Raw genomic sequence first — 22,350 nt, 5'->3', positions numbered from 1 at the left:
AAGATTTGAGATTGATTTTCATTTATGAAGTTGTTGGAGATTATCCTTTGGATGTGTTGGGAGACATGTTTATGAGTGACAGGTAGTAATTCTCCAAGCCACCCGGGTTTGGGGCGTTACATTTAGTGTATTTTTTTAGTGAAGGTTTATTTTAATTAATTTAAATATTGTTTTTCTTGTTTTAAAATTTATCGGATTTCTCGTTGGATTTATTTTATAATTCTTAAATTGTGAAATTTACTTCGATGTGCTTTCTTGAAATTAATTAGTATTTGCATTTAAATTACTCTTTGCTTTAATGTATAATTTTATGGTTGCACTATAATTAGTATTATTTTATTATTCTAATTTTATTTTCCCACGCACGTCACTACCATGCATGTCTTTCCCTTTTCAATCTTTAGGGTTTACTTATCACCCATATAAGATACACTCTCACCTTATACCATTGAAAACTGCCCTATATTGCTGGAACTAGCCGCAAGAACCACCCAGCCCTCCTAGTTCGACGCCAACCTCCTTCTCCACGTAAAAACCGATGCCCATCCTTCTATCGTAGGCGGCCATCACCTAGGCTCAATACCTCACTGTGCGCCATCACCTCTTTCAGGGCCTCAACCACAGCAATAGGCCATTATCGTGAGAACGTCCCGCTCTTATGTGAAGATCAACAACCATTGACAGCCCAACTCCAAGGAAGCAAGACCCTCCGTTGCATCACGTCTGGCCACCATCGCCTGCCCACCGCCCCCACCGTGCACGTCTACAGTGCACCACCCACGGCCAGCAGAGGAAGATCATCACCACGGGTAGCACCACATGAGACGCTGAGCACATGGATCGCAAGGCAAGAGACTCACCCACGCACGACCAAAAGCTAGCCTACACGTTCACGGTTTTACCCAACCATCTCATGGAAAACGCCGCTTCTCAAGGAAGTCAAGTTGCCGCATGCTCCTCCTCAACGCTGCCATACGCCACCACCGTAACCCAGCCGTGAACCCACCAGTGTAGCCACCGATAGCCTTTCCGTAAAACCTCTGTTCCTCATTCCCGAAACAGAGGATGTGTTTCCTCCTACTTTGAGCCACTGCAACCATCCCCACCGAGAGCTCCTTCACGTTGCCGCCCCATAGAAATCGCCGGCGAAGACTTCTGTCACCCTAGGTCCGCCTCACGCCTCGCTGCCTCACGGTAATCTCCCTCTCTGTTTCTCTCTCGTGCACCTCTCACTCTCCATTCTCTCTTTCTCACTCATCACTCTCCCTCTCTCTCACTGTGCCCAGCTCGCCAGCGTTTCCACCCCAGCCGCCGTGCCCAGCCGCTTCCCACCTCTCGAAACTACTCTCGGTAGGTTCTCCGTTACTGTCCAACCGCACGACATTGCTTTGTTTCTAGTATGATTTTAATTGTTCCCATAAACTTCCGTAGGTTTAGGAAATATTTTGATTGATAATTACAGTTTTGCCCCTTAGTATGATGCAGTTTTCTGATATGTGGTTTCATGGTTTTAGTTTTAATGGGTTTATGTTTTAATGATTGGGCTTGGATTTTATTATACATAAAGAAAAAAAAATGATTATATTGTTAATTTGAACTATTTAGTTTTCAATTGAACTCATTTTTTTTTAAGTTGGCCTTATTTTTATGGGATTTTTAAGTAGCCATAGTATTCTATTAATCTATAATATGTTATGGGTACTTTAGTATTTTAAAAACACCGGTATTCTTTTATCATAATATTTATTCGATTACTCTCTTCGGTATGGATTCGTTTAAGTGGAAACTGATGAAATTAGAAAGTGATGATATTTAGAGTTAAGAGAATTTTAAGTATTGAGGAATTAAAATAGGTACTTCAGGTGTAATATGAGATTTATTTGTTCACTGGAGATTTATTTAAGTTACATGAATTTTTATAGGTGACGAGTGACAATTGTTCAGTACTGTTGTGAAGAATTTCTGAATAAGCTAAGAAGTCCAGATAAGCGGGGTTCCTATGCTAGACTTTGTATAAAATAAAATGAACTGAGGTCCTTTTTGAAAAATGTGCATGTTTTATTATGAAAAGAAATCTGAAAACAACCTCAGATATTTGTTCTGCATTACTCATGAGATTCTATTTAAGAAGAAAGTATTTTCTGTCATGACTGGTGTAGACATGAGCTTATTTTTGACATTCTGTTCTTGAACTTTGAAAAGAGAGCGAATTTGAAATTTTGTGCATAAATTATGTTGTGATATGATTTTGTTCAGTTCTGAAGATTTTCTGTACTTTGATATGATCTGATGTGATTTCTGAAAAACCTTTGGGATGACCTTCTGATTCTGTTCTGACTCTGATTTTGATTCTGATATGTTGATTCTGATTCTGTTTTGCTCTGATGTCTGGCCTTATCACGGGATATAATAGTGACGTCTAGCCCTGTCACGGGATATAATAGTGACCTTTGACCCTGTCACGGTATACAATAGTGACCTCTGGCCCGCCACGGGATATAATAGTGGTTTTATGTTCTGAGTGCAATCGCTTTGTTAACATGGTGATTTATGTTCTGCTTGACTTTCCGCAGGATGCACAACCTTACCACGGGGGTTAAACATGGTTTCTGTTCTGATATGATGCTATGATATGATATGATAAGATGAAGATGTTCAGTCATGTTGTGCTGAATTTGAAAAGTTGGTTTCTGAATATAAAATGTTTGAAAAGTCGCTCTGATTTTCTAATAATATGTTTTTTTTGAGATTTGCATATTGATACTGAAATGTTTTGTTTCTGCATTCTGAACTCTGTGAAAATGCTCATGTTTACACATTAGTATATGCCTCTGCTTACTGAGTTATTGATAACTCACCCCTTATCTCCATATATTTTTTTTCAGATGATTTTGAATAGTTCAGCTAAGGATCAGGGTTATGGAGCATTGGTGAGATGATTATTTAAGCATAGTGGATTACACATAGAAGATTTCTGAGAATTGGTTGTTTTTAATAAGAGATTTTGTAGTATTCTAATGACTTTATATTTTGGAGTCTGTAAATATATTGATGAATGATGAATTTTAAGTCATAGGGAGTAACTCTTCGATCCCTCCGGGAATGGGGCGTTACATTCTCCCTCTTAATCATCAATTTGAGTTATTGTTTTTTCCTTTTATAAAAATGGTTTCCTCTGATTTTTAGAAATGACTTTTATTTGGGTTTGGGCAAGATTTTTGGTAAGATTCTTATTTGATTTTTATGGAATAATTGATTTTTTTCATTTTCGAACAAAATTCCAGATTTTGTTAGCTATTTGGTAGCTATTTTTAATTTTTTATATTATATATATAATTTTTATATTATTATATATATATTATATGCTCCATTTCTAATTAATATAACACGAAATTCTAATCTTATTATTTAAGTCTATTATTCTTATAATATAAAATTAATATACTAGTATAATTGACAATAATTATACTATTTAATATTATTATTCAAGTTTATTAATCTCACTAATAAGTTAGACTTAATCTTATATCATACTACTATAATTGAAGATTAAAGAATTTGTACTTGTTAATAATAAATACTAAATTCTTATAATTAAGTTTAGTATTAAAAAAATTATAATATTAAACATATATAGTGTCACACGTGTAAATGGTAAATCGGAAAATCAGACTGGACTGGACTGAAACCAGAAAAACTGAAAGTTTCAGTTTGGGTGATGAATCAGTCCATATCGGTTCTTAAATGTCCAAAATCGGTATATATCGGGTTGGTTTCAAAATTTCTCGAAAACCGGATCGAACTGAACCGGTTACATCCATAATCTTCACTTTTTGGTTGGCCTTCTTGTGGTGGTAGAAACAAAATAAATTAAATGAAAGATGAAGTGATCTCTTATAATCTCATTTTAAGGTGTGTGGTTTGAAGGCTGACGAGTAGAATTTTCTTTTTTCTTATAATCTCAAGATTTTGGTTCTAAAAAATTATAACATATTAAAAAAATCATGGCTTGTAACCTCCGATCTGTATTCTTTGTCAACATCTTTACTTGTTATATTTTGATCTTTTCGTAGTTTTCTATGCGTGATTTCTTTCTTAAATTTATTTTAACATCTTTCTTTGTAATGAACGTTGACTATATATAATTGTTTTGTCAAAAAAGGAAAATTATTATCGTTATTATACATGTGTGTCATCATATATCCATCAATAAATATATTAATTCGTTTTGCATCCGGAATCATTTTTATAATACCTTTATATTATATATATATATTACATTAAATATTATGAAAAATAAATAAAATTCTTAATTACCATTGCATAGTAAATTCCACCCTCAAAAGACTTGTGAATTGTGGTTTGAGTGCCGAACCACATAAATCGATCTTGCTTTCGTTCTCTCCTTTATTTTTTCTAGCACTTTATTTCCATTTCAAGTCATGGATGACCACTCAGATAACTCATCCCCCATCGGTTATTTGACCATACTACTCTTGGCTCATCCTTGACTAAAAAATACAACTCTTTTTATTAAGAAATTATTTGAATGGAATAGGTTTTACCAATATTCACAATATGCATATGTGCCTGCCATCAATTGATAATCATATAGCCACCGTGTTTCCAGAGGGTTGCTTCCTGAGGATTAAGATGAACCATCTGTCACAATATCAATCAAATCAGATTGAGACTGTCACAGGCATTTGTTCATCAAATAACAACTTGATTAGGATTTACATTAAGATCAAGTGATCTCTTCTTTTCTTCTGCAAACATAAAGAGTGTTTATAGCTTAAGAGTAATCATCCGAGAAATCGAAAGCAATGATATACACATAATTTTATTTTCCCCCACACACATTTCAGACCCTCTCTCTTTTTGCCTGCCTTCTCAAGCAAACTAGTTGCTGAAACAACATCTATCACACTATCCATAGATTCTTCTACCTTACCAAGACAGATACACTAGAAACAACTACGGATTTGCAACTGAAGTTGCCACTTTTCACCTAACTTCACTCTCTCGGCTCCAATAAAAGCCATATGCTCCCTTCCACACACCTCATCAAGCACCCCCCCCCCCCCCATCACCACTTTTTCATTTGATCAACCCAACAAGAACTACAAAGATGACCAAGCAAGCTTTGATCTCCGTCCTCTCACTTCTACTTGTTTTTCTCTTCCATAGCATAACAACTTTAGCTTAGCCTGTCGTGGCTCCAGCACAGCTAGCCACTCCCTTAGCCACTCCACCGGTAGCACCCACCAAACCTTCAACCCCGCCTGCCACACCCGAACCCAAACTGCAAGTGTCCCAGTCCAATCTGCCCAAGCCCTATATAAAAAGGTCCTACAAATGTTGTCAAAATCCTAACAAAGGCCCATGGTTACTCAGTTTTTATGCACCTCTTAAAGAATACCGGAGTAGCAGAACAACTATTCGAGCAGCTTAACAATTCAAACATTGGGTTTACCATATTTGCTCCAATAGTTAGTGCATTTTCGAATCTCAAACCAGGCACTATAAACTCTCTATCAGACTTGCAAAAGACACAATTAATACAATTTCACATCTTAAACAATGTGGTTGCTCTCTCAAACTTCCAAACTCTAAGCAATCCTATGCCAACAGAGGCCAGAGATACTAGTGCCTGTGAATTCCCTCTAAACATGACTACTGCCTGAGATCAAGTGAACATAACAAGCGGTCTAGTGAATACTACATCTGGTGGGACAATATATTTGGATAACCAGCTTGCTATATATTAAAAGATAACACAAGAATGTAGGAAACTCCCTTGCCAATGCAGCGAGAGATGATGTGTATTTATATTAGTAACTGCACAATTTATTGAGGTTTGTTTACAACTGTCTAATGTCTAAAGAATCGGGTTTATAAGAAACTATAAACAAGGAAATGTATTAATGAGATATGCATGGAAAGCAAATAATTTTGTAGCCGTTGGGGACTCCTGGAATCAAGGTGCAGTTACACTTGATTTGCTGATTTGTCGTGATCTGCTGCTGCTGCCGTGATCTGTTGCAATGTTCATTTCCGTAATATGCCCCTTCAAGTTCAACGGGGATGAATGCACGTTGAGCTTGTCTCGTAGGAAGGCAAATCTTCCTGACACGATGGGTTTAGTGAGACCATCAGCAAGCTAGTCTTTACTTGAAATGAAGCGAACTTCTAGAGTTTTTTGTTGAACTTTTTCCCGGACAAAATGGTAGTCTATCTCCACGTGTTTAGTGCGCACATGGAATATTGGATTTGCCGTGAGATATGTGGCACCAATGTTATCACACCATAGGATTGGACGTTGGGCTAAAACAATACCGATCTCACGCATCAAGGATTGGACCCAAAGTGACTCAGCTGTGGCATGTGCAACTGCTCGATACTCAGCTTCAGTGCTTGAATGTGCCACAGTTGGTTGTTTCTTAGAGCTTCATGAGACTAAGTTGTCACCAAAATAAATGCAGAAACCCCAGGTAGACTTTCGATTATCTGGGCAACCCGCCTAGTCGACATCGGAGTAGATAGAAAGCTGTGTCGACTTGCTTGGTTGAATAAGGAGTCCAAAATTGGTTGAAAACTTGAGATGCCGAAGGATCCTTTTGACTGTTGTCCAGTGTTCTTCGGTTGGTTTGTGCATGAATTGGCAAACTTTATTAACTGAAAATGAGATATCTGGCCGAGTCAGCAACAAATATTGTAACGCCCCCACGATACTGCGGTAATTTGAAGGATCTGAGTAAGTAGCACCCGAGAACAAAGATAGTTTTTGAGAAGAGGACATTGGAGAAGATTGGAGAAGACCTTCAGGTAGTTGATGTGCTTCCAAGCCCAGAAAATATTTTAGGTGCCCGAGGTCTTTGACGGCAAATTCTTGACTCAGATTTGCGATTAGTTGTGAGATGGCCAGTGGACTCGACCCGGTGATCAGAATATCGTCGACATATACAAGGAGAAATAATGAACTTGACCCCTGTCTGCAAATAAAAAGAGAAGTATCAGAGCATGAGTTCACAAACCCGAGAGAGAGTAGATGCTCTTGTAGTCGATGGTACCAGGCTCGTGGAGCTTGTTTCAGTTCGTATAGGGCCTTGTGCACTCAGCAAATATGATTTGGGAAGCTGGGATGCACATAGCCAAAGGGTTGTTGCATGTAAACTTCTTCAGTCAAGTTGTTGTGAAGGAATGCGTTTTTTATCTCAATTTGATGGATCGCTCACTAGTTTGAGACAACATAGCTTAGCATGATTTGAATGGTGGTGGGCTTTGCCACGAGGCTGAACGTGTCATCGAAATCAATTCCTTGTTGTTGGTGATAACTTTTGGCAACGAGTCTCGCATTTCTCCGTTCAAGGGAACCATCGGACTTGCGTTTGGATTTGAAAATTCACATGGAGCCGACGACATTGAGACCGGGTTTGGCAGGAACTAAGGACCACGTTCCATTACTCATGAGCGCAGTGAATTCTTCATCCATGGCAGCACGCCATTCACTGTGTTTGGAAGCTTCGGAATAGCAGGTCGGCGATTCCGAAACCTTACCTGCAGCAAGAAATGTTTGTGGCAGAGGATACCGAACGGTTCCATCAGGATTCTTCTTTGGTTTCACGATATTGTTCTGGGATCGTGTTACCATTCGATGAGGACGGTGCTCAAGGAGTTCTTCGGCAGCGGTTGGTTGTGTGGCGAGAGCAGAGTCGTTGGGTGGAAAAGATGAATTTATTTCTAGTGGTGAAAGGTTTGAAAAAGGACAAGTAAGTACCGAGGAAGATGAAGGTATTGGATGATTATTTGGAAACGATGTCGTTGGGGTTAATGAGTCTGTGGCTTGGGATGTGTCGTTTTGTGGTGATGGGCTTTGAGTCATGTCATTTCATAAGAGAGTAAAAGGGAGAGTTGTATGTGGCTTTGATGGAGTCTGGGTTGGGTTTGCGTCTGAGCTAGCAAAAGGGAAAGACCCTTCATCGAAGACAACATGCCGAGAAACAATTACCTTGCTAGTGGAGGTATCAAGACACTTGAATCCACGGTGTGAGTTGCTATAGCCAATGAAGACGCAGCGTTTAGATCTAAAGTCAAGTTTGTTGCGATTGAAGGGGTGAAGAAAAGGAAAACAAACACACCCAAAACCTTTTAGAAAAGAAAAATCAGGGGCATGTTTGTAGAGTTTTTCAAATGGTGAAATGCCAAGAGGAGTGGTGGGAAGGCGATTAATAAGATATGTGGCCATGAGAAAAGCGTCATTCCAATAAGTGTGAGGAACACAACTATGGGACAAGAGTGAGAGACCCGTTTCAACGATGTAACGGTGTTTTCATTCAACGAACCCATTTTGTTGGGACGTATGGGGGCATGTGATTCGGTGTTGAATGCCAATATTTGCAAAATGTGTGAAGAGAGTGATACTCCCCACCCCAATCAGTTTGCACAAATTTTATCTTAAAATTAAATTGGCGTTCAACAAGTTTTTGAAATGAGAGAAAAATTTGCATGACGTTAGATTTGCTTGGGATTGGAAATAACCATGTAAATTTGCTAAAATAATCAACAAACAAAACATAGTATTTATTTCCATTGGTTGACATAATAGGAGAAGGACCCCAAACATCTGAGAAAATTAATTCAAGAGGATGATTAGAAATTGATTGAGAACTAGAAAAAGAAAGGCGATGACTTTTTCCTTGTTGATAAGCCGAACAAACACCCGGAATTTTATTAGACGAAGTAGGTAAAGAAAACTTAGAAACAAGATGCAGGACAATTTGATAGGAAGGATGTCCCATCCGGCAATGCCAGACATCAAGTGGTGCTCGTTTAGATTGGTATGTTTGAGAATGGTTTGTTAGTGACATGGAAGTTGGAAAAATGTAGAGGTTGTCTTTAGGTTTGCTACGCAGAAGAACTCTCCCAGTTGCCTCGTCCTTCACCAAAAAAGAAGAAGAGTGAAATTGAAGATAAACATTGTTATCACTTGTAAACTGACTCACATAAACCAAATTCTTCTTAATCTGAGGTACATGCAGCAACTTATTTAAAATAAATTTGTTAAGGTCGAAAGGGTGGTGGAACCAGTATTTTTTATAGGTAAACCTGCCCCGTCGCTGACATGAATATGGTCATTGCCAAGATAAGGTTCTAATGGCATAGTCAAGTTGCTGAAATCATTGGTGAGATGGTTTGTTGAACCAGTATACGGATACCAGTTGGTATCATGATGAGTTGAGGGAGATGCCACATAAGTCGCCATATTAGGAGGAGTGCCTTGGTAGGCATGATCGAACCTGTAATAACATTGGATGGTTGTGTGACCATTTCTTCCACAGACTTGGCATTGTGGTCTCGAGTTGGAGGAGTAATTTTGAGGTGGACTACCTCTTCCTCTATTTCCACGTCCCCTTCCTCTGTTGTTGGAACCATGGGACTAGTTCTGAGAAGAGCGCTGCTGCTATGGATATTTTCCACCACATGACCTGGAGTCATTCCGTGTGGCCACGTTCACCAAGCCGACAGAGGTGTCAACGACAATTTGTTGCTGCTCAAGACGTAACTCGAACGCAAGAAGATGATTAAAAATATCTTCTGAGGTCATTTTGTCAATTTGAGTGGAAATTGACGTGACAATAGCATCATAAGACGTATCGAGACCACCAAGAAGGTAAGCTGTAAATTCATAGTTTTGAAGGGGCTGTTCGATGGCAGCCAAGTTCTCCAAAAAATATTTCATTTTTTGAAAGTAATCGGAAATTAACAAGTTACCTTTCTTGGTGAAGGCAAAAAATTGTCGAGTTTGTATGGCGCGAGCGGAAGAGTGAGAGGCAAACATTCTCTCGAGGGCGACCCAAACTTCTCTTGAAGTTGCAAGGCCAACCATTTGTGCCAGTATATTCTCGGATAAGGAGGAAACCAGTGCACTTAGAACAACCTGATCTTGATCATACCAGGTAATGTATTTGGAATTTGGTATTTCAGTGGGAGCGGTTTGGGAGGTTGCTGCTTCAGGATTAGGAATGGTGGGGCTAGGACTAGAGATGGTTCCATCAACGAACCCAAATAGGCGCTGACCACATAGGTAAGGGACAATTTGAGTTTTCCAGAGAAGGTAATTGTCCTTGGTGAGTTTAACTGTGACGAGGCTATGGATGTTTATGGGAGTAACCGAGTTGGAAGGAGATGAGGCCATTTTGGTGGATTGAAAAAAAAAAAAAAACAGAGGTTATGCTAGGCTCTGTATACCATAAAAGATAACACAAGAATGCAGGAAACTCCCTTGCCAATGCAGCGAGAGATGATGTGTATTTATATTAGTAATTGTACAATTTGTTGAGGATTTGTTTACAGCTATTTAATGTCTAAAGAATCGGGTTTACAGGAAACTATAAACAAGGAAATGTATTAATGAGATATGCATGGAAAGCAAATAATTTTGGAGCCGTTGGGGACTCTTGGAATCAAGGTGCAGTTACACTTGATTTGCTTATTTGTCGTGATCTGCTGCTACTGCCGTGATCTGCTGCAATGTTCATTTCCGTAATATATATCAAGTGGATAAAGTGCTTCTTCCTCTTGACATTTTTTCTCCCAAGCCTAAAGTAGCAGTAGCCGCCAAACTCTCCAAGCCAAATGCTACGACAACAACTGCAGATAGTCCATCTGGTGATGTCGCTGTTGCAGCCAAAGTGGACGCGTCTGGTGAAATGTGCCTTAGGGACAGCTGGTATGGAATGATGTTATACATTGGAGTTATGGTTGTATTGTTTATGAGGAAAGGAACTTGATGGCATTGATCTGCTAAGTTCGGTTGAACCGTTGTGCTTTCAAAATAATTGCCAATATCTCAGCCTAAATCCATACGTATAAATATTTTTTGTCCCTCTTTTGCTTTGTAAGTCCATGATAAGGCCTAATTTTGAGGATCTTTTTAAATTTTTTTTTGATGTTTCTGGCTTTTTCATTTGTGCTTTCAATAAATTCATATTTCGCTTTATGTCTTGATCATCATTGTAATTTGGAACATATGGTTTTCATGCAAAGCTTCTGTAGAAATAGAAAAAGATTGGCAAACAGAGTTAGGCTATTAATTATGTATGCGGTGAAGCTAGCTAACAATTTTACCCAAAATTATTATTCTTTTGTTATTACTATTGTAGTATACGCTTCGTCTGTTCTTGCAAATGAGATGAGATGAGATGAGATGAGGATGTGTTGAGATGAGTTGAGATTAAAGTTAAAAATTTAATAAAATATTGTTAGAATACATTTTTTAATATTATTTTTGTTTTAAAATTTGAAAAAGTTTAATTATTTATTTTATTTTGTATGAGAATTTAGAAAATTTGTAATGACTATATGAGATGAGATGAGATAAGTTGTTAAAATAAACGAGGCTACTAACAATCATTAATGGGGGCATGACCATCGACGTAATCTTTCAATGGTGATGTTGGGGATTCACCACCGTTGAAGAGCACTCGTCATTTGTATTGGACAGTAAATCTCAAAGTTAGTGTAAGATCAGTACGGCTGCCAAAGCATTAGGTATCAAAGTGGACTCCTTAAAACGAATCAAGGCTTCCTCCAATTCATTTTGGAATTGAAGGCCTCTAGTGTGAGAAGATGGACACATAAATTGAAATCTATAACATTTATATACACTACAAACAAAGGGCATTTTGCCAACGTCCCATAAACGCAGGCAACTTGGCAATAAATGCAGGTAAAGATTTTGCCAGCATTTGTTAACGGATACAACTCAAGCGCCAACATGTAAGGGTTGAGAATATTATTTTTCGTCTTATATAAACTCCACCATCCAATTTTTTGTTACCAGCGTTTTGTGCACTATGTTGCCGACATTTCTAAATGTTGGTGATAGACCAGTTCGTCCTAATAAGTTGACAATCTTTTTACTGGTGTCTACAGGCGCAGGTAACATTTTTTTGCTCCTGGCATTTTGGGGACTATGTTACCGGTGGTTACAAATGCCGGTAAACAATTTTTATTTTACTGACGTCTAGAAGCGCTGATAAATTGTTTTTGGTACTGACATTTTGGAGATTGTGTTATTGATGCTTACAAAAGTTAGTAATTGAGTGTTTCAAATTTGCAACTTGCCATCCACAAGATTCAAAAATTGAGACATGTAGCTATTTCGTCTGCACCAAAATAGGCACCTGGCCACCAATAGAGATAATTTTATTATGCCAACGTCTACAAGTGCTAATAAAGTTTTTTGCTGTCGACGTTCTTGACTGTTTTACCGAAGCCTCCAAATGCCAAAAACGAAGCAATTAGTCGGTGCACTCCTATTGGATTATTCATATGCATATGCATCTACATATTTGCATAATATTATTTTAAATTGGTCTGCATTAGATTATGCATCTTCAAAAATTTACATAGTTGTGAATAATATTTCTACAAATTTGAAGATACACTGTTCACTTCCCAAACATTATTTTACTACTCTCTCTCTCTCTCTCTCGACACCAACAAAAGGAATCCAAAAGAACCCCACATCCCAACACCAACGAAAAAATTTCTGGGCCTTTCTCTTTGTTGGTTGCTCATCAACGATACCAAAGATTTCCCAATTTCGTTTATGGGCCTTTCTCTTTGATAGTTTCTGATTTTGATTTCCTGAGAGTTTTCGATTTCACCCTTTCTCCTCTTGTGTTCAGAGATTCCGACTTTCACTGTTTGGAAACCTAAGGTAAATACTCTTCAACATGACAGATTTTAGATTTCATGATAGATTTTGTAATTCACAGTTTTCGACTTCCATTGTTGTACTGCTGGTTGCACACCAATTCCATCATTCTTTTGTAGTGTTGGTTACTATCAACTATTTGGAAACTATTGGGAGCTGCTGGTGCTTGCTGTGGAGCTGCTGGTTGCTGCTATTTGGTGGTGGTGGGAGCTGCTGGAGCTTGCTGTTTGACTTTTGGATCACTTTTGTGGAATATGTATTTCAAATGAAGGGGATTTGGTTGTTGCTTTAAGGTCTAACAAAAATGTCTGAATTTTCAGCTCTGGCAATAGATTATAATCATCTAGATTGCTTAATGGGCTTTGTACTTACTTGGATACATTTTAGAGCATTAGTTTGAATGATTTATTGTTTGCTGGCTCAACAATCAACATGAATTAATTATTTTACACGGTGCTTTGTGCATTCCCTATCTAAGATTAGTTTAGATTGTTAAGTTACACCTGTCCTTGTTTTGTGCCAATGGTAATAGAGCTCCAAGATATGTTGTACTTAGAGAGAACATTTGAGATCTGTGACCAAGTTCTATTTTGTGACGAGTTCAAGTTGCAGTCATACGTGCTTCTAGCTATCTATGCCGTGTTATCACTCTTCACATCCTATGCAAGCTATTTTGAGAAATTTGGTTATGTTTTGTGTTCTTGTTGTAAACTGATGTCAAGTCATTTATTACCTTCGACGGTGTTGGATTGATATATTGCCATAATAATCAGCTGATTTCTTTGGTCATTGGTTTCCCTTTTGATTCCCAATTGTGTTTTATTTTTGGTTGTGCCTTCTGAAACAAATGGATATAGTTGTTCGGTGGATCATGCTCATTTCAAGGAATATGGAGTGGATGCTAATTGCAAAATATATAAAAAAGTAATAATTTTAGGAAAGAATAAATAATAAAAATAAAAATATTATTATTATTTGACTCAAAGATGCATAATTCAATGTGAGATTTTTCTTCATATGAAAAATCAATCTTCAAAAGATGTGATTTTGATTTAGAGAAACCAATGCTAGTGCTATTAGTTATCTTTTTAGCACCTACAAACAGATGTAGTTTTATTTTACTAGTCTACATGGACCAGTAAATTTCTTTGGTTTTGGTGTTTGGAGATTGTATTATCGGTGCTTACAAAAAATGTAATTTTTTTTGTTTGTTAAAAGAGTATTTGGCTTAATTGACTTTAACTTATTTGTATGAAATAATTTTAAAATACAATCATGGTAATTAAGTAGAAATATGCATTCAAAGATGTAAACAAAACTTAATCGTTGCTGCACTATATTCATGTTGGAGTAGCTAAAACAAAACTTATAATCAATTGCCGGCATAAAGCATACATGCCGGGAATTACCGAAAAATGTATATTTAATTATAAGTGTAAAAATGAAGCATTGATAAATTATTATTTTTCTGGCATATCTATGAACGCAGTAAATATTCCTCTATACTTTACCAACGTTTATACAAACTGGCAAATGTATATTTAATTATTAGCATAAAAATGAAACATCAATAAATGACTATTTTTCCGGCATATCTATAAATGTCAGTAACAGAAACACTGCTAAATCCTCTCTACTTTATCGAAATTTATGCAGATATCGACAAATGTATATTTAATTATTGGCATAAAAACGAAATGTCGATAAATGATTATTTTTCCGGCATATCTATAAATGACGGTAATAGAAAAGTTGCTAAATCCTCTCTACTTTACCAACATTTATGCAAACGCCAGGAATGTATATTTAATTACTGATGTAAAGGCATCTGCATTGATTATCATCCACGCAAAAACAATATGTCGGTAAATGATTTTTAATGACATCTTTATAAACGCTGGAAAATCGCCTTTTTTTTTGTAGTGATATAGTTACTCATTCATGAATGCTATCTGAAATATTTATACACATATATAGTATGCTAGCTAGTTGCATTGCTACATCATTGGACTAATGGAAGCATCTAGATCGTAGAATCAAAAGTTTGATGAACTTGTTTGGTTTTAATCAAATTGATTGAACTTGTGCACATAAAAGATGCCACGAAATTCATGTTTCTTTGTACTGCACATGCATACACAACAACATTGTACCCATTCATTGCAAATGATATAAAATGAATCAATTGATTCCAAATGTAATAGATCAATATATCCAATTATCACACCCACACACAGACATATATATATATATATAAATCAAAAGCTAAGGAAGTAGCTACTTTTGAGAACTTAATTTTTAGCTTAATTTGGGTAAAAATGAAAGAGCTTAATTTTGAGAACTCGTACAAAAAAAAAAAAAAAAAAAAAAAAACCCAGTTTTTAAAGGCTCAGTGCTCCACAACTTAATATTTATTAGAAAAGTAGTGACTATAATTAGTTTTAAACAACTTGACTCTGAACTTACTTTTTTATTTTTCCTCGAACAAACAATATATAGAAATAAAGTAGAGTAGCTAATATAGAGTACAAAAAAAGAGCTAATGGGGACCAAATCCAGTATGAATCCAATAGTACCAAGAGTCATGTGTGATTGGGTTTTGGGTAACGCTATTACACCGGAGTGAGTTAGCACCCTTTGAGCAAGCTCATGTGCCTTATGGTTGGCACTTCGAGAGACATGTACAGATCTCAAATCCTTGAGATGTTATCTACAATCCTCAATGATGGTTAGGATGGATCGACTTAGAGCAAGCGCTGAGAGCTTTATGAACCAATAGGGAGTCTCCTTCTAGAATAATGAAATGGGCTTTGACTGCCAGTGGCTCTTTGATAGTTAACAGTACTACTTGTTGTAACACCCAGGTCTAGCACCAAGCTGTTCTCTAAAAAATTATGGGTTTTATGGATGAAAAGTCCACTTGAGATTAACGAGCATTTTTTTTTGGAATGGACTACGAGCCCAAATTTTATTTTTGATGGATGTCGAATATATTTTTATTGGGATTGCAAATTAGGTTAGAATCATTAAATATTTTTTTGGATTAGGTGAAATATTTTCTTTTGGGCCAAGAAAAAAAATTGGTGGGACAAGTTAGATTATATTAGAGGTTGAATCGGGAGCCCAAAACACAAAGGAAAAGCCCAATCGACGCTCAAACCCAAGCCCATGAAGCGAGGACCAGTTTCCACGTTAGGCAGGTTCCATGTTTCATGCAATGCATGTCCCTCAGGCACGGTTACCCTCTTTTTGTTCTGATCTAGGTTTTTCCCAATCAACTCTATAAATAAACATTTTTCTCTCTTGCAAAAGAAGTTGCCGCAGCCTAACTTGGTTTCCAGTGAATCACCTCATTCACGTAACTGCATTTTTCTTCCACTCAAAAACCACTGTGTGATCACCCCACCGCCCAGCCAGTTGGCAAACCGTGAACCCCACGTAGCCCCCCCGCTGCCTCTGCGTTACCACCCCCACAGCACCATCCCTGCGCCACCACAGTTGCACCCATTCTCAGCCACCATGGAACAACTCCCACTGCCTAGCCACTCTGCCTCCTACACGGTCAAACAAACACTGATGATACCTTTGTTTTAGTCCTTGAAAACAGAGCAGTTTTCTTTTCTGCTTGCTGCTATTCGACGCAGCCCAATCGAACGACGCCACAGTCAACCCCTATCCAAACCATTGTTGCGTGTATCCTTCTCCTCGTGATTGACCGTCGCACGCACCATCAGCCAGCTTCCACTGCGTCTATCTTCTCCATGCCCAATGTTAACTTCGACTAAGTGCTCAGCCGCACAGAGCCTTTGGTTCTGGTTTCTTGCTTAGGTAGGATAGCCACCATTCTCACCGGAAACCACCTAGATGGGCCACAAAAACTTTCGTCTGTGCCACTCTCAGTTCATCGTGTCTCACAATGAGTTTCATCTCTCTCCCTCACGTTTTGCTCTCTCACATTGTGTATCTCTCTCTCTCACTCAGTGCCCTACCGTCGCATGCACAACAGTTGACCTCAGCCAGCTTCCTGCACTGTCGCACGTTCCATTCCCTCACGGTGAACCTCTACCGCGTGAACCTTATTTCACATATTATGAACATCTTTTCAAATAACAAATATTCTACTGAAGCTTACCGTATAGTTGGTGAAGCATATATTAATTGATATGAAGTTACATTATTACCCTTGGAGTTACAAGCTGTGTTAGTGTGTTTTAAACTTTTAATATGTATTAGTGGACTCTATTTTATTTATGTTTACAGAAATCATTTAAGTAATTTAAATTTTTCTCAAGTAAAGATTTCTTTAAAGGTAAACGATAATGATGTAATTTTATTTTTAAACACTTTAGATATGATCTAGTTTATTAAATAAAAGTTGTTGTTTAATTTAAAATATTTTGGAATAATTATATTTTCTAGTATTAAATTTTGTAGTTTGATTACACCATTAAATAAGTTAGGATTTAATGTTTTAGTCAGAGTTATTAAATGGACACTGATGAATTTAGAGAGTGATGGTATTTTAGAGTTAAGAGAAATTTTAGGTTTTTGAGGTATTAAAATAGCTATTTCAGGTGTAATTACGAAGTAACTGTTCAATTGGAGATTTATTCAAGTTGCATGAATTTTCTATAGGTGACGATTGATTTTTGTTCAGTATTGCTGTGGAGAAATTATGATAAATTAAGAAGTTCTGGTAAGTGAAGTTTCTATGCTAGACTTTGCATAAAAATAAAATGAATTGAGGTTAATTTTGGCAAATATGTATGTTTTTTTATGAAAAGAAATTTGAAACGACCTCAATTATTATTTTTGCATTACTCATGAAATTCTATATAAGAATAAAATATTTTCTGGCATGACTGGTGTAGACATGAGCTTACTTTTGATATTCTGTTATTGAATTCAGAAAAATATGAGCGAATATGAAAATTAATAATTTTTACATGTGACGTGAAAATGTTCTAAATCTGTTTTGGAAAATGTGAAATGATATGAATTGTTCAGTACTTTGTTTTGGAATGGTTTGGCATCTGAAAAACCTTTGGCATAACGTTCTGGTTCTATTCTGACTCTGACTTTGGTTCTGATATGTCATTCTGATTCTGTTTTGCTCTAATATGTGGCCCTATCGTGGGATATAATAGTGAGCTCTGACCCTATTACAGGATACAATAGTGAGATCTTGCTTTGTCACGGGATACAATAATGACGTTTGGCCCTATCATGGGATACAATAGTGACATCTGACCCTGTCATGGGATACAATAGTGACCTCTTGCCCTGTCACGGGATACAATAGTGACATCTGGCCTTACCATGAGATATAATAGTGGTTTCTGGCCCTACCACGGGATATAATAATGGTCTCTACTCTGAGTGCAATCGCTTTGATAACATGGTGATTTATATTCTGTTTGGCTTTCCGTAGAATGCACAACCCTACCACGGGAGTTAAACATGGCATCTGTTATGATATGATGCTTTGATATGATAAGATGAAAATGTTCAGTCATGTTGTGCCTGAGGGGTCTTTGAATATGAAAAGTTGGTTTTAGATCATGAATATGAAATGTTGGAAGTGTTGCTCTGAATTTCTAATAATATGTATTTTTGAGTTTTGCATATTGAAACTAAAATATTTTGTTTCTGCATTTTGAACTCTGTGAAAATGCTCATGTTTACATACTAGTATATGTTCTCTGATTACTGAGTTGTTGATAACTCACCCCTTATCTCCATAACATTTTTTAGATATTTTTATGGTTCAGCTGGTGATCAAGAGTATGAAATATTGGAAAAGTCTGATGATCATATTTAGTATATTGGAGGGTACAAGTATATTGGAGGATCAAGAGTTGAATGAGTGCTAAGAGTACAAGTATATTGGAGGATCATATTTAGTAGTTTTATCTGTAGCGATTATTTTGGTACGTCAAGTTATGAACAATTTGAGTCTTTGTGGAGATGTTATTTTATTTTATTGAGGTTTTTGTTTAGTATTTTTGTGGAGGGACACCCATTTTTGGATCGAATTAATAAGTATTTTGTGGAGTTTCTGTTTATTTATGATTGATTATTGAAGATGTTCTTAAGTGATAGGCGCTAATTCTCCATACCTCCGGGAACGGGGCGTTACACTTGTGCTTCTCCATAAAGGGGGGAGGATGCTTGAATGCTTTTGGCCCAAGACTTGAGAGAATATCCTCTAGATCTGCAAATACCTGCAATGACGGTGAAACTTTCTTGAATAGCAGCATCTTAGTTAATCTTCATAAAACCATGAGAGGGCCGGTTTGTCCATTGTGTTGATTGGAGAATTTTGGATCTTTGAAACCAGGCTAGGGTATGTTCTTTGGTAAGGCAGTTGACTTGATTTGAAATATCAACAACAGAGGGGATAGTTTATCCTTGGTTGGCCTTATTACGGGACATCCAAATTTGGTGCATGGCTACGGATACAAAGATTTGGAACTGATGGATTAAATCAGGGGGAGATTTAGAGTGAGATTGGGAGAGATAATACTATTGATCCAATTTTGGATAGACTGTGTATATAAAGGTTCAATATTGAGTGACCATGGAGATTAGCGCCAAATAACATGAGAGTAATGGCAATTTAGAAAAGTGTGTTCCAAGGTGTCTAGGGAGGTATGACATAAGGGAAACAAGATGCCAGAAGTAGGTGGGAGTTGAAGGCGAGATTGGCTATGTTGCTTTTTGTAGGAAGGGAGTTCCAAATGATTTCCAAACTAAGAGTTTGAGGGAAGCTTAAAGTTTGAATTTTCAAAATTTTTACCAGTGAGTTGTGTGATTATCTAAGGTTTGAAGAGGGACTATATGGTTGGTGATGAGGTTGAAGGTGGATTTGATAGAAAACTTAGCAGAGAAGGATGGGGCCCAAATGAGTTCATCATTGTTGTCATGTTGGGGAAGATGAATCTTGAGAATTATGTTCACAATGCAAGCTGGTTCAAAGGAGGAGAAAAGTTTACATCTATCCCATTACTTTGGATTGTTTTGAATGAAGGTAGATATATACTAGGGTTGAGGTGTCCGGATTGGGATTAAGAGAGTTTGAGCTCACCATCTCTCCGAAAACAAGATGATCATTGAGAGAAGTTTTAAGAATCTTTGAGAACTTTTAAGAATTATTATTGCCATGTCTAAACCGATAAGAATCCAATACATGGCTCCATGCCAACTTATACCTTACTAAAATGCAATAAGATATTTAAACACAAAAAATATAAATTAATTAAACAAAGTCATTAACTTATTCAATAAAACATTTAAAAAATCAAAACAGAGGAAAGCTTCATATATAAAAAATTTAACAATTTTTTAGTCGAATTACTTTAATAATATTTTTTTTTTCATAATGTTTATATTTTTATTTTTTTCTGAATGCTTTTTTTTCTTAGTTTTTAAAATTTTTAGGCTTTTCTAAAAACGTAAGAGCTGTCACATTAATAAAATCAAGTTTAAAACTTGGATTCGCAGTTCAATTATGAGGTGAACCTAATTATAATGATCATTAGTAAGTCGTTTTCTCCGTCCTTTCAGAATCCCAGTACTACTGGAACAAAAAAATCACTCGAAGGAATCCATTTCAAGTAAGTGCACATTCATGAGATGTGACTTCTACTCTTGTTAATTACATGAACCAGCAACATGCTGCGATCATAAGAACTTGGATTAATTTAGATCGAAGTCCGTACGTTTTATTTTCTAGTACTTCTCCCCTAAGAATAAGATTCCGGTTTCATCCCATCTCATTATTATAATTTTTTTAAATTTTTATATAAAATATAATAAATAATTCAACTTTTTAAATTTTAAAATAATAATAATAATACTAAAAAATAATATTTTATTCAATTTTTATTTAAAATTATCCCATCTTATCTTACTATTCAAACCGGCTAAATAGTAGTACTAAAAGTAATGATATAGACCTTTTATTTTCCTGCATACACATTTGAGATCCCCTCTCCTTTTCCTACTTTCCCAAGCAAACTAGTTGCTAAAACAACAAAATCTTTCACTGATCTGTGCACACATTCCTCCACCTTTCCAGGACAGAAAAGCTGCAAACAGCTAAGGACTTGCAACTAGAGTTTTAGCCGTTCACCTAATTCACTCTCTTCCGGCCTCAATAAAAGCCATATCCTCCCTACCACTCTTCAACCACTACAGCAAGCACCACTCTTGCATTTGAATATTTCTCAAGGAAATTAAACGCAGCTTTCCACACAACAGGAACTACAAAGATGGCCAAACAGGCTCTCTTTTCTTACTCAATTATTCTACTTGTTTTTCTCTTCCAAGGTATCACAACTTTAGCCCAGCCTGCCACCGCTCCAGCCCCACCCGCCATTGCACCAGCCCAGCCAGCCAAGCCCCCATCCCCGGCTGCAACACCCCCAGTCCAGCCTGCCAAGGGCTTAGCCCCAGCTCCAGTCCAATTCTCTCTGGTCCCAGTACAAAAGGGTCCTACCGACATCGTCAAAATCTTAACCAAAGCCCATGGCTACTCGGTCTTTGTCCGTCTCTTAAAGAACACTGGAGTGGCCGCACAACTATTCGATCAGCTCAACAATTCAAACAATGCGTTTACCATCTTTGCTCCTACGGATGCCGCATTTTCCAGTCTCAAACCGGGCACTATAAACTCTTTGTCCGACTTACAAAAGACTCAACTAATACAATTTCACATTTTGAACAACTTGGTGTCTCTGTCAAACTTCCAGACTCTGAGCAATCCGGTACCAACAGAAGCCGGAGATACCAGTGCCGGGGAATTCCCACTAAACGTAACTACTGCTGGCAATCAAGTGAACATCTCAACTGGCCTCGTAAATACCACTTTGGGTGGTACAATATATTTGGATAATCAGCTTGCCATATATCAAGTGGACAATGTACTTCTTCCCCTAGACATTTTTGTTCCTAAGCCTAAAGTAGCAGCAGCCCCTGCACCAACATTATCCAAGTCGAATGCCACGGGGACAGCCGCAGACAGTCCATCTGGGGGAACTACTTCTGCTGCTAAAGTAGACGCGTCTAGTGCAGTGAGCCTCAGCAAGTATGAAATGTCGTTATCCATTGGAGTTGCTGTGTTTGCATTCTTTGCAACGAAAGGGACTTGACAGCAAGTACCAGCTACTATTACTTTGGTGGGGTCCAATTTCTTTATTGCTGCATGATTTTGCCGAGTTGTCTTGAAGAGTCGTGATGATCAGCAACGTGTGCTTTTAATAGAATTGCCTTCTTTCCTTGTCCCATGTGTATCTTTTTGTTTTTCTCCCTTTTTTCTTCTAAGATTGCCCATGTCAAGGTCCAATTTTGAGGGTTTTGTGTTATTTTATTCTACTTTTAAGTAACTCTCAAATTTCCTCTGGCTTTCCCATTTCCTGCAGGAATGTTGTCATACTGGGCCCGATAATTCATTTTTCACTTTTGAACTACAATGTAGCTTAAAAAATCGTTTCTAATGCAACTGATAAGAAAAATACATCTGTGACGAGGCTAACTAATATATATATATATATATATATATATGTATGTATGTATGAGTGCGTGCGCGCGTGTATAGTTTGATCAGTAGATCATGCATGGGGTAC

The 22,350-nt window shown here is 37.2% G+C and overlaps 1 protein-coding gene and 1 pseudogene across 1 annotated transcript; both read left to right on the top strand.

The window, feature by feature from the left end:
• The first annotated feature begins 4,578 nt into the window (after nucleotides 1–4,578).
• Nucleotides 4,579–12,955, top strand: LOC121238133 (annotated as a pseudogene).
• A 7,945-nt stretch (nucleotides 12,956–20,900) lies between these two features.
• Nucleotides 20,901–22,139, top strand: LOC121238387 (fasciclin-like arabinogalactan protein 12). Its single transcript, XM_041135236.1, has one exon. It carries the CDS (start codon nucleotides 20,998–21,000, stop codon nucleotides 21,874–21,876), a length of 879 nt encoding a protein of 292 aa, XP_040991170.1. The 5' UTR covers nucleotides 20,901–20,997; the 3' UTR covers nucleotides 21,877–22,139.
• Nucleotides 22,140–22,350: the final 211 nt, after the last annotated feature.

The sequence above is a fragment of the Juglans microcarpa x Juglans regia genome, chromosome 7D (genome assembly GCF_004785595.1).
Source record: "Juglans microcarpa x Juglans regia isolate MS1-56 chromosome 7D, Jm3101_v1.0, whole genome shotgun sequence".
In the NCBI taxonomy this organism is placed as follows: Eukaryota; Viridiplantae; Streptophyta; class Magnoliopsida; order Fagales; family Juglandaceae; genus Juglans; species Juglans microcarpa x Juglans regia.
The sequence above is the reverse complement of the archived record's forward strand: the minus strand, read 5'-3'. Positions and strand labels throughout refer to the sequence as shown.

What these genes read in the sequence shown, in the direction of transcription:
- LOC121238387 (XM_041135236.1), top strand. Translation starts at nt 20,998, where the DNA reads ATGGCCAAACAGGCTCTCTTTTCTTACTCAATTATTCTACTTGTTTTT.